General features: G+C 34.2%; 3 protein-coding genes and 1 long non-coding RNA gene across 7 annotated transcripts; 2 read left to right on the top strand and 2 right to left on the bottom strand.

The window, feature by feature from the left end:
- The first annotated feature begins 50 nt into the window (after positions 1–50).
- On the top strand, positions 51–1,326 carry LOC116345543. Its single transcript, XR_004201514.1, has 3 exons — positions 51–334; positions 491–555; positions 639–1,326. It is a non-coding gene; the product is annotated as an uncharacterized LOC116345543 (long non-coding RNA).
- A 2,151-nt stretch (positions 1,327–3,477) lies between these two features.
- On the bottom strand, positions 3,478–7,255 carry LOC116345542. The gene is made up of 5 exons (XM_031774982.1): positions 6,895–7,255; positions 5,638–5,951; positions 5,082–5,465; positions 4,175–4,935; positions 3,478–4,087 (listed from the first exon to the last, which is right to left on the bottom strand). The coding sequence occupies exons 2-4, from the start codon at positions 5,743–5,745 to the stop codon at positions 4,765–4,767; spliced, it is 663 nt and encodes a 220-aa protein (XP_031630842.1). The 5' UTR covers positions 5,746–5,951; positions 6,895–7,255; the 3' UTR covers positions 3,478–4,087; positions 4,175–4,764.
- On the top strand, positions 7,109–9,750 carry LOC116345540 (thioredoxin-like protein 1). 4 transcript variants are annotated; one of them, XM_031774981.1, is made up of 6 exons: positions 7,109–7,324; positions 7,574–7,711; positions 7,787–7,897; positions 7,984–8,267; positions 8,354–8,543; positions 8,623–9,750. In XM_031774981.1, exons 4-6 carry the CDS (start codon positions 7,984–7,986, stop codon positions 8,866–8,868), a joined length of 720 nt encoding a protein of 239 aa, XP_031630841.1. In that variant the 5' UTR covers positions 7,109–7,324; positions 7,574–7,711; positions 7,787–7,897; the 3' UTR covers positions 8,869–9,750. The 4 variants fall into 4 exon arrangements, with proteins under 4 accessions (XP_031630841.1, XP_031630840.1, XP_031630838.1 ...); XM_031774980.1 differs by having other exon boundaries at positions 7,537–7,711; XM_031774978.1 differs by having other exon boundaries at positions 7,109–7,481.
- On the bottom strand, positions 9,546–10,632 carry LOC116345539 (probable cardiolipin synthase (CMP-forming)). Its single transcript, XM_031774977.1, has 4 exons — positions 10,315–10,632; positions 10,022–10,237; positions 9,825–9,960; positions 9,546–9,738 (listed from the first exon to the last, which is right to left on the bottom strand). Exons 1-4 carry the CDS (start codon positions 10,615–10,617, stop codon positions 9,617–9,619), a joined length of 777 nt encoding a protein of 258 aa, XP_031630837.1. The 5' UTR covers positions 10,618–10,632; the 3' UTR covers positions 9,546–9,616.
- Between the last annotated feature and the right edge of the window lie 2,562 nt (positions 10,633–13,194).

Below are 13,194 nucleotides of genomic sequence, written 5' to 3'. Positions count from 1 at the left end.
GCACAAATTATGCACAAAAAAATGGTATAGGTTTCAATAAGATACTCGAAAGTGACTTGCTGGAGAGTGTAGGCCACGGATTGAACTTAACCTCGAAATTAGTTTGTATATGTATTGTTCAGTGGTGCGTTCACAATATTTTTTCGTATCAAAATCACACCAAATTTTTGGTGAAATACCATGACAGCTACTTTTGTTGTGAATAGCCCACCTTTAGGTTTTCAGAGCAGACACAGGGCCGTATCCAGGGGGGGTGAGAAATAAAGGTCACAACATTTTTTTTGGTACTTTTATTGAATTTGAGCGGAAAATTGAAGTTGGAAAAGTATAAAAAGTATATATTTTTTTAAGTGGTTTCATTTCGCAATAAAAATCATCCAATTTTAACATTAATAAATCATTTAATTTCGAATTGTTCTTTAAAAATTTTTGAAAAAATAAATTGAAGTATTTGATTAGTTTCGAATGAATAAATTTGGGATGTTTTCAGATTGTTTTTCCAATCGTTTTGCAAGTTTATTCCAAGTGGCAGCGCGAAAGAAACATACGTAAATAGTAATGCCCATTACAAAAACTAAAATGATTGTAAATGATATTCCTAAACAAAATAATATTATACCAATTTTGCTATTTTTCAGTTTTGCTCATGAGTTTTTGATAATCTTCCTTATGATTTTGTATGAAGATATTTTAATAAAATTGATGAAAGACTTTGAAATTGACCAACCTGAACCACGGTCACAAACCACGGCGCCAACGCTGTACTCGACTTACTGACTCTATCGTAATGGAGACACTTGGAGTTGATCATCGAAGCATCACATCGAAGTTGAACAAACTCTAACTGAAGTTGAAAAGAAAACATTGTTGGCGAAGTCTAAGTACTTTGATATAATTGACCGTGTTTCAAATGAATTGAGAAATCGCTTTGAAGAAGACAGCGATATTCTGACTGCTATCACTGAAGTAAACAACATATGTAATGATAATTTCGATCGAAACGCTCTTGAATCATTAACTCACATCAATTTGATTTTGCCCTCGGAAGCTGAATTAACCGTGGTGAAAGCGTTTTTATCAAAAAATGAAAAGGAAGATGGAAATACTGCGTTGCAACATTTGTTTCCTGTAAGAGAAGGTGTGAAAGATACATATCATCTTTTAGAAGCAGCTAAAACATTTGGAAGTAGTACTGCGATAGCTGAAAGCTCTTTCTCCGCATTATCAAGAATAAACACAGTGCGTCGTATGGCGATGACAGATAAACGCCTATGTAATCTAAGTTTCTTGGCATTTGAAAAAACTAAGTTAAACGCTTTAGAGAAAAGTTCCATTATTAAGAAATTCGTTCAAAAAAATAGAAAAATTCAACTCTTTTAAATTCCTTTAATAACTTTTTTCGTTTTAATGCATTATGGATTTTAATTTTCAAAACAAAGAACATTATAACATTATCGTGCTATAAATCAAATACAAAATACTTGAAAAATAACAAAAAATGAAGAATGGTGTATTTTCTCTTCAAAAAATTTCATAGTCAGTATATATTTTTCAGAGCACCCTCTGAGATTTTTTCCTGGTTACGGCCCTAATCAGACAATAAAAACGAATATAAATAAAGGTGTAAAATACAGTAAAATAAACAAATTGTATTCTAAACTTTCTCATCTCTCGCGTTGAAATTTCACTTTATACTTATTATATGGATATACAACTCTTTTTTCAATTTGTATCTGTTTCATTCGCGACCAAGAGATTGGATTAAAACATTGATTTCATGTTGCGTACCTTGTGATACTATAATTAATTCCAATTCAGTTAATTCGGTGAGTAGAATTTGATAATTTTCTATCAACATTGAAGCATACAGTAACTTCAGTATTTTCAGCTTTTTCATACATATCGCCGAGTTCAGCCAATCTGAATTTCCAATGTCACCAGAAAATGAAAATGAAATTTTTTTAAGGTTATCAAACACAAATGAGCCAAAAATTGTAGTATAATTGTAGTCATCTAAATGAAAAATTTCAACTGTTTTGAACTGAAAAAATGAATGAATGTTTTCAATTCTGGTAAAATTTCACTTATCGATGAAAGTATTAAATCGCAATCCTTCGATATATCAACAGTTAATTTTTTGATTTGCCGATTAACACGTAAAAAAGAAATAAATGATTCAACATCTTTAACAGACGTACTGAGTTCATTCATATTCGGAAAACATATATTTTCTAATATCTTAGGAATCGATGTTAACGACACAGAATTTAAGTTCGGTATTCAATTCGAATATATTTGATGAATTTTCCAAAATTACGAATCAATTTAAACCACACTCTCGCTTCACTAATCCTGATGAACGGTTTGATTTTACAATAAACAGGCTTTGGATAGTATCTTTCGGTAGGAAATTGAATAGCATCTATACTTATCAGCCAATGTCCATACTTTCGAGGAAATATTGATTTAGCAATGGTTTGCAAGCGTCTACTGCCACCGCAAATATTTGTCAAATCTACTAATTCCAAGTAGGAAAGAATTTTTTCAATTGCATCGTTGCACATATCATCGAATTCCGTCGGTATTTTGGTGTAGTTGGAATTTTCATGTTGAATCTTATGTTCCAATTCAGACCGAGGTCGTCTTTTGACGCCGTTTGTCTATGAAAAGTAGGAGAAATAATCTTAAGAAAACTATTTTCAATGCAACCAAATGCTACTAAATAAATAACACAAAAAATTTACCACGAGCTTATCATTTTCAGCGGAGGAAAAATGATGCGGTCTTTCGATATCTTCCTTCATTCTGCTGCTTGCTTAACATTCACCAAATTAGTAATATAGTAATATTGACAATACTTCTAATGCCATCAAGTGTGTCCTTCACAGAACCACAAAATTACTTAAAAAAGAATTATTTTACTGAAAGTTAATACACATTAATTTGGAATCGGCACGTACATCTTGCGTCTGTTTGAGATGTTCCCCATTCGTCCACCTGCACGACAGCAATGTATGGTCGCTTCTTATATGCCTGCATCAGTTTGCGTACACCCGGACACCGCACGTGTTTTTTAATTCTTATCGGGCAATCAGGTGGTACTTCGCCATCAGCACCATGGAATAACAGAGTCGGTTCCTTATTGGTGATCTTGTTCAAAAATCCGTCGATAGCTCTGTTGCTCCTAATGTATTTGTCCAAGGCGAGTCTAGTGTACTTTTATTGGATTATTGGATTATTGGATTAAACGGGGAGTTATTCACTTCGATGCTCAAGTTTCGTAACTTATTGCATGACGACCCGACTTGTGCTGTCACTCGATTGCTTGGAGAATGCTTCCCACGGTGTGGCCCACTTTATAGCAGCCATGTAACTAGCCTCCGTACAGGGCCAGTGACCAGGGCTTTCTTCTCAAGTCAATTGTCGTGACAGTCACAAGTATTCCATTCATTCCTAGATGGCGTTGGGCTCTTCTTATTTCAATGGAGGAATGCACATATCGCTGGTTTACCGGTATATTCACCAGAGATGTCGCACTACCTTTTTACGGTTGACGTATTGGATATTTGACATATCCAAGACACCAACCTAACGTAAAGGCACTCCATTTTACGTGTGTCTATGCTGAACCCATTATTCTTTGTGCACACACACGGGACCGACGGCTTTAAGTGCCCTCCGAAGCACTCCACTAGCCCGAAACCCGGCCAAATCTATTCCGCATAAAACCACTGATAATTCCTGAGCGAATCACGGTGGAAAAATACCGGACCAAATTTGACCGAGAATCGAACTCGTGTCCTCACGCTCACAAACCTGGCACGCTAACCACTAGTCTATGGCTGAGTATAGTGTACTTTGCAGTCGAGTAAGCTTCGATTCCATGTTTGGTCATCTTAACTCGATGCTTAATATAGCTCAGCCACTGTGAACCTTTTGGTGATGGCATCATTGCGTACAGCTCACGATTCTCTCGATCTTGTCTTTCTTTCTCGATGAAATTTTTCGTGAATCGCTTCGCTTTTGCGTTTCGTCCGTTTTGATATGTCTCCCAATGGAACTGCTTGCTCTTTTTAACAAAGTTGATCTGCGAATAAATCGAAAAAAAAAAACAAAATTAATTAGTGAACTTAAACACAATGTGTATCATTGTATTTTAGTATACTACACATACTTCTTTGCAAGTATCAATTTCATGTATTGTTGTGGTATTCCAGTTCCGCATGCCTGAATCTGTACCTCCCAATCTTTTGAATTTGCCCGCCTTCAACATGTCAATGATGTCCAATCGACTGGTGCCCGATTATGTGTTGCTGGTCTCCTTCTTTTTGGTGGAATACTGCAGAGACACAGCAATTCCATCGCTGTTTATCGAAAAGTCAAATTTCTTTTTGCGGCGGACAAACCACCGAATTTTACGCATATAAAAATACTGATTCCATATGTAATCTTTATTCTCGTTGTAAACCTTTTCTGAAATATTTCTTCCACTTGGTTTTCCGTCTTCAGTTAACTGTTTCGGAATCAATTTTTGAGAAGACAAGATCTGATACATACTCGAAGAGTCGATTTTGAAGTGCGTACGCCGAAAATCACACATCGGAACTACCACCAAATTGCGAATGCACGGTAGGTATTCCAAATCGTCGAGCATTTGTTTTCGTTTGATGATCCACTTTCTTTTCTTACCCTTCGATCTTCTGCGCTTTCTCTTTTTGCGTTTCTTCGGTGGCTCTTGATGTGCTCGCAGCAAATTAAATTCTTCTATCTCGCGTTGCTAGATAGATACATCGGCACAGCTTTGAACCAATTTTTTGAATTAGTCGTGAGATCATGTAGGTCGATTTCCGGGAACACATTCAACTTATTGACGATGTCATACAAAACTCCGCACCGATAAAGTTTATTTGGGTCACTAGCTGGCACTTTGATGACCTTTTTCAATGAAACAAGGGAAATAGATTAAAGTCATGTTTATAAAAATTTGTCAACGAGTCAAAAAAAACCATTGTAAGCTTAAACAATATGAACCATTGAAAACTCAGTTCTTTTCATGATTTGAATAAACATTTTCCACATACCTTTTCCTTGAGAATGAGTTTCACCACACAGTCGATGTCACTTGGCAGGTATTTCTCTTCAATGGCTTCATTTGTGTTCATCTGAAACACTTTCATCTTCAGATATTGGGTTATGTGTTTATCCGAATGTGTTTGCGAATTGGTGACATTGTTGTCTATGTATTGATTGCATAGATGTTTGAGGCCATTACCGAAATCTTTGTTGCTAGGCCAATCAAAGCGATGGACCTCATCAAGACCTTCCACAATTGCCTTGAATTCTGGATCGATTGGTGAAATTTCTTTTGCTGGTCCACGGGGTTTCCGTTTGGTCTTTGATGGTTGCTCTGGCTCCGGCTTTGGCTCTGGCTTTGGCTTCGGCTTTGGTGTTTTTTTCGGCTTCGGCTTCGGTAGTAAATTAATTTACAATTGAAAATTACAATGGAATGAAAATAGAGAAAAAAATCAGTTAGAATGGATGCGAAAATAAAATGAATTTTGAATTGAAATCAATATATTAAATAAAATAGAACTGTAAAATCCATGTTATCTATAGTTGATTTTAGTGTTTAATTACATTTTTTGGGTTGTGCTTTGCTAGCACTTGACTAAAACATGTGTTGATCTTTTCTTCCCCGCTATTGGCAAAGAAGCTGAAGTCACCATTGTTGATGCCTACGTTCATATGCCTTTTGCACCTCTAATAAGAACAGCAACGAACCCAAATTGCAAATCATTGTAGCCTGTAGACTTAGATCAGTTATTTTGCCGATCAGTTCCTGCTGGTATGGCGGCCGAATTATTGATTTTAGTGCACATTTGATCGTCGTTATCTCATCTTTCTTTTCTCCCTCAGCTGGTAGAGACGGCTTGTAACGATTTGCCATTTTTCTATCGAAAAAAACACACACATTCGATTTAGTTTAAAAACGAATACTATTCAATTGGCGATATTTAGACATTTTCATTGATCCATATCGAGATTTTTTTATAGAAATTTACGAATGAATAAATCTCCTGCACAAATATGCACACACGCACACACATGTTTTAAATTCAATTTTTTCGAGCGACAACAGAACAAGAATCTATCTCCTTTTTTGGTACACACACAAAATGATGCAGCACACAAAAATGACAAAAATCTTCGGATTGATAACAATGGCAGTGATTTAGAGAAGAAAACAATGTAACGCATACTTTTGAGTATTCAGATTCAATTTGAGCCCAAACAATAACTGTTTCTCTTCTCTGAACAATGGAACCAATTCAAAATGGGTATCACCGCTTGAAATGAATTTCACCACCTCACGCAACAGAATTATGTACTGCAGAATAATTGTGAAATTCATTACTTTTTTCATGAAATGATACTATATGTTCAACGCAGACATTATAATGAGATATTTTCAGCCAGATGAATCAGCTCAGCCAGATATCGTCAGGAGCTGAAATTTAGTGAAAACAATAGAAGTGATTGTTATGGTTATAATTACACTTACATTGCTACAATCACTATAACAATCACTTTTATTGTTTTCACTAGATTTCAGCTCCTAACGATATCTGGCAGAGCTGATTCATCTGGCTGAAAATATCTTATTATAATGTCTGGCTCAACGTTAAATAATTATTAGACTACTTAAATATATTTCACGTTATAGATGGCTTATATTACGTGCTATGAAATAAAAATCAATTTCACAATAAGAACAAGAGGAATAACTGCACGTAAGCACGTAATTCAATTTTTGATTTTTCATTAAAAATAATATTTTTTATTGATGAATTAACCAATATTTTTCACGGTAATAAAATGATTAAGTTTACTCACAATGGTGACTTGAATTCAACAATTTGTCAATCGATTGATCAAGTGTGGAAAGTTCGGATCAAATCGATACAAAATGCACGTATATCGAAAATAATGTGTTCTCGGTATGAATGAAGCGGCGTTTATGACATTTCGAAAACCATTGAAATGATCGTCAAATGTCATAAGGCTCGGTTCACATCAATAATACTAATTCAATATTAAGACCTTAGACAATTTTTGCTTTAAAGAGTTTTTTGCTTCGGGAAGTGTCAATATCAATCGGTGCTTTACATTAATGGTACGACTTAAAACAGAATTTTATGCTCTTTAAATTGAAAAATACCATTTTTTTAATTATAGATATGGGAAACACTCTAGTGTACATAAAAAGTGCCGGTCATTAAATTTTGTATGACACCAAGCGGAGCCGAACAAAAGTCGAATTATTGTAAGAATTTATAAGTTTGAATAAAAAAAATTTAGTAAATGTTCCAATAATAACAATCCAAAATGAGCGTACGTGCTATTGAAAGCGATCACTGCTTTCAGCAAGAATTGGAAGCAGTTGGTGTTCGTTTGGTTGTGGTCAATTTTATAGCCAAATGGTAAAAATGTTGCTATAGACAAGTGAAATTTATTTCTTTTCCGAAATAAACCCAGTAAACAGAGGTATGTTTTTTGTATCATTGTGCACCAGTTGGCAGCTAATTGAATCACACTTTGAACAACTACCAAACAAGTATCCACGAGCGATTTTCCTGATATTGATAAGTGTCAAAACACAGCTATAACACAGTGTGTTACGTTTCCAACGTTATTCTTCTACAGAAATAAGGTGAGTTTGTATTCACTATTCAGCCTTTTGTGTTTTTTCTGCTATTGACAATATGCATTGAATTTTACGTTAAAGAAAAACATTGATCATCTTCAAAATGCCAACTTGGCTGAATTGGAAGCAAAAATCCAACAACACATTGGTAGTGGTCATGTCGATTCAGGTGAAGACCTGGAACAGGGTTTGGTATGTTTCATATTTATTTTGTGTCAGTCACAATATTTTTTTTTCCATCTAACTTCGGAAGGTTTTGATTTTTCGCACAATTGCAGATGGATCTCAAAGGACTGATCACAAAAAACCAGTGTGAATGTTTGGGCGGGACAGATGATTATCCATTGGAACACGTATTCACGGACGGTGGCAATTCTTTAAAGTCCGATTTCGATGATCAGCTCATTTTGTCGGTCAATTTCAATCAATCGATCAAAATACATGCCATAAAATTGAAAGCACCCGAGAAATTTGGACCGAAAACGCTGAAATTATTCATCAATCAGATCGCAACTATGAGCTTTGAACAAGCCGAATCATGTCCGGCCGTTCAAGATATGATGTATGTTTGTTCTTCTAAGAACTTATGTTTGGCACTTAGCATTCATCAAATATTTAGTAAATTTTCTTTCTTTCATCTCGGTACAGCGTCGATCCAAAGGACTTGGCAGGAAATCTTATCAATTTACGACCGGTGAAGTTTGCGGTCGTAAATAGTATCCAGATTTTCATAATAAACAATCAGAGCGGGAGCGGATCAACACAACTCGACTACATTGGTTTCATTGGATCACCGTTACCAGCGGGCAACAATTCTATTTCAACGGATGTGGATATTGTAAGTATAAATAATGAAATGAATTGATTGTGATTCTATCTTATTGATGTAAATATTTATCTCATTTTTTTCATTTCAGGAAGGTATTAAGCAACACAAACAAAAAATCATCAATTTATTGAAATCAGATAGACCACCCAAAATAAACGATATGGAGGAGTATTTTTGGACTGGTTACAGTCCGAAAACTCTCGGCGAACTATATGATAAAAGACACGAATTATTGTCGATAATACATGATTCAAATTTATTTGCTCAGAAAATTGCCGAAATCGTCCAACAGCATCATTTAGATGCAGCTACGGAAAATAAGAAAGCCACTTAAAATCGAAAATAAAACAAAAAAACAAATGTGACTCACAATGTCCCATTTAAGTTCGAATTTTTGCTCCTCAAAATATTCATAAGAAAATGCTATTAAAAACCTGAATACGATTAAAAATACAACTGACAATGAGATTTAAAACAAGCTTTCAAATGTTTTTTTGGCAGGAGTTGATTAAAAAAAAAAAAACAATTCTTATTGTACGCTCTCAGAAGGATGAAATGCCAACAGCTTCGAATTGCCGAAATATAAAACAAAATATATAATATAATTTGAACATCGATTGAACCCTATTTTGGTGATTTTTATATTTTCATACATCCAGAATTGTCAAAAGTAAGATATACCAAGGTTTACTGGTCAGTATATCCTTTTAAAACGGTTTACCCGAATTTCCGTGCGTCGGAGCTGACACACATCAATATCACTACAATATTATTCCAGACAAACACCATCAAACTATGACCTTATTGTTGAAATGGAGTTCATTGCTTTAAATTTCTGCTGATGTTATAAAAAAGCCGAAATAACATATTTCGCGATCATACATTTTTTCTGAAATTCTGAATGAATTTTTTTTATGTCCCAAAAAAATTGAGTATATATTCGAGTTCCTGGCATTATGACATTTATTTTGTGATTAAATAAGAAGAGTTTCAAAGAGAGTGTAGAAGAAATTTTTCGAAACAATTGAAGTTTAATTTATTTAATAGTATTGATTTCAAAATTCACATATGATAATAGCAAATCATGGGACTTTACGATTCCGTATCAGTTCAAATGTATCTTTAGATAAAACAATGTAACTTGTTGCCGCCGCTGCTGTTGTGAGACCAGTAAAATACCACATGCACACTAGTGTAGAATGAGCTGAATGTAATTTCAATGTAAAATGAAAAAATGATTAATTTTTTTTATATATTTATATATAATTAATTCATAATACAATTTTTTACCCAGTAGTCCATATGATGGCGCTGCTAAACTGGCAGTGATTGTGGTAAGTTGTACTACTGTATTCAATTTACTAATTAGTGTTGGCTTTAATTTTGCTGTTACGTGTGTCGCATCAAAGTATCGTGAAAGAGTCCTCTGTAAAAAAAAAAAACATATTTTTGACTCAAGTGAAGGAGTATTATTACTTGTGAATTACCGGTGGTGGCAAACTTATATATCGAATAACAAAGCCGGCAATTATTAAAAATACATCACGGAAGATAATCATTCCACATAGCCATGTCGGGAACAAATTACAACATGAAAGGGATATGACTAAGGATCCTACGAGTAATTTATCGGCCATTGGATCCAAAAAAGTGCCCAGTTTGCTTGCCTGTGAAGCCCAGTTACGCGCAATTATGCCATCTAACTATTATTATGTTTAAATTAATAAAGTAAATTATTCTCAACATAAACGTATTTTTCATAATGATATCATGTACTCACCAAGTCTGTTAGACCAGCAAAAGCTAGAAGACCAATTGCCAGTTGGTAATGTTCTTGAGTAATAACATATCCAATATATGGAGCTAAAAAACTACGGGTAACACATAATAAATTCGGTATTGTAAAAATATTTTCTCGTTCCACAATCTCCTCCATTTCTCGAACTTTTTCTTTAACTTTTGATTTCTTCTCACGAATACCTAATAAACATAAAATGAATATTATATATAAAAAAATGATTATTAATGAAATTACAAATATAACACGGAAAAATAGTGCAAGAAATAATTTTGCTATGTTCATACTGTACTCTGTGTAGTACAATGTATATGTGATGTTCTTTTAATTATGATCATCTTATAAACTATCCATTTATCAACTGTAAACATCAGTGTTGGAATGAATGCCTTTATTTATTAGCTGGATCATACAATAACGGTGACGTGAAACAGAGTCGATGGCGCGAAAATGTCAATCAATTTCACAAAATTGTGAAATTCGCGAATAAAATTGGTGATTTTTGTGCAAAAGATAAAAAATTATGGGAAAAGCCTTTGAGGTTAATAATTTGACCCACCCTAGTATTTATATATGCTAATATCATTATCATTGAAATACATTTGTTTGATTGTTTATCATCACTGCTCGCATTGAAGAAAATATTTGAAATTCAAATGTGTTAGATTCATTTTTTGTTTTTGTGTTTATGACTTTTTTTTGCTCATAACCATTTAAACAACGATATAATCGAATGAAAATTAAAATAATCACCAATAGATGGCGCATCGTCTAGTTGCTTGTATATACGCGACCAATATAAACATAAATGCAAAGTGTATTGGTCATTGTTTCAGATTGAATTATTTATGCGCAATTATATACACATACACATATACGGTAGCAGCTTGTTTACCGGCATCGTTATTACGAAATGTCAAATAATCTTTCGCACTTACACAGCGAGCTCCAATTGGATTAGTTGAAATAAAGAGGCTTACGTACGCAAGCTGACTTTTCCGCATGGAACCGAAATTTTGGGAATAAACAGAAATGATGGTCTATGTATGGTTGCAGTAACTTAAATTACCGTGAAAACTTGTGAATACTATTTTCTTATTAAAATAAATAATCATACTAAGTCTAAAGAAATTTCAATCCAAAAAATAGCCTGTTCAAAGTTTCACATCATTACAGTACCACAAAGGCAAGTCTTTCATACAAAAATTAATTTTTTTTTCGATTTTTGTATGAAAAGTCTGTGAAAAATTGATTGCATCTTAAAACTAACATCAGATTCGGGTTTCTCGTGCCAAAAAACCCCCACTACACAGTCTTTCAGCGTTCAAATTGAAAGAATATCATTTTAAGGCATTTTTCTCATAAGTGAACTCACAGTCTAAGTTTTACATCGATCAATCAATGTCGTTGAAAATTTGACCAGATCTATTCCTCGTAACGCCCAATCATCCCGTAAAGTCAGATTATGAATTTCATGTCTGAGCACGAAACCATCGTGTCACCAAAATGGTTGAAAAATGATCAAAAAAGTAAAATGTATGGATTGTGTCCATTCGGACCCAAAAAAATTACACCGGTCAACAGATATTGCTCAAAAACTAATCAGCACGTCTCCTAATCATCCTGCAAAGTCAGAATTTGAATTGAGTTTTTGGAAAAAGATTTATCGAGTTAACAAATTTTGGCAACACGCCACAGGACACAGGACACAGGACACATCACACACAGCGACGCACATTAATATGCCCCAAAATCATCTCCAATCGTGTTTTCTACATTAAATATGCATAGAAAACATGTTTTGGGATGACTTTAATTTTTTGGCCTAATACAATACCTTCCCTACACTAGATGTGCGGAAAAGTAATAATTTAGTCTCAAAGGGGGAAAAAAACCGTAATTAATTTTTAGTGTGCTCAAAATCAAACAAGCCTCAATAATTATCGAATTAATTCATATTTTGTCGTGATTTCAAACAAATTGATAACAAATTGGAAAATATTCTAAACTTTAAAAAAATCTAAACGATCAAAGAAATTGAGACGCAGACCAACGGAACGATTTTTCAATTTTTCCTGTGCATTAATTCATCCAAGTCCCAAAATAAATCAGGTAAATTCATGTTTTGTCGTGTTTTGAAAATAAATTATCGCTATTGATTGCAAATTGATGAGTATTTCTAAATTGATTGGTAGGTTTTCGGATTTTTTCGGCACATGTTCAATTTTTTTTTCTTTGCCTTTTGAAGTTTGGTTATGTCTGTTCCGCTTGTTTGTTGTCCAAGATCTTTCTTCGATATTGTACGAATATGTATCGATTTGTTTCTATTTTTTCCGCATTTTATAATTAAGGATGCGTCCAAAGCGTACTTGCGTTAATGAAACGAATGAAAGAATTCGAATATATTCTGAATGGGCCAATTCGCAGCGCCAACGACAACCAATGAATAACGCATCGGCCAATAGTCAACAAACTGAGCCGACACAAGATCAAGACGAAGAAGAAGAAGAGAATCAACCATTGGATGTGACTGTGGACAATAGCCAACAAACTGAGCCGACACAAGAGCATGACGGAGTTCAGCAATCAATCGAAATTCAATTACAACAGTGTACACCATGCACCGTTGGTTTGGAAGTCATGTCACAGAATGAATCTGAAACTCAATATTTCAATCGATACCGAGCCACAAATACAACTGGATCAAAAAGACGAAAAGGTAAATAGCTCGTTGTGTTGTGTCTTTCGTTTGATTTTTTTCTTCTTCTTATTTTGATTCTGAAAATATTTCTATACAGTCATTGAATCGGATGACGATGATGATGATGTTGTCGACGCACACAGTAATGTCATACACACACC

The sequence above is a fragment of the Contarinia nasturtii genome, unplaced genomic scaffold (assembly GCF_009176525.2).
Source record: "Contarinia nasturtii isolate CC-2019 unplaced genomic scaffold, AAFC_CNas_1.1 Cnas_scaffold_1327, whole genome shotgun sequence".
Taxonomy (NCBI): domain Eukaryota; kingdom Metazoa; phylum Arthropoda; class Insecta; order Diptera; family Cecidomyiidae; genus Contarinia; species Contarinia nasturtii.
Note: the sequence above shows the minus strand (reverse complement) of the source record. Positions and strands in the feature narration are given on the sequence as shown.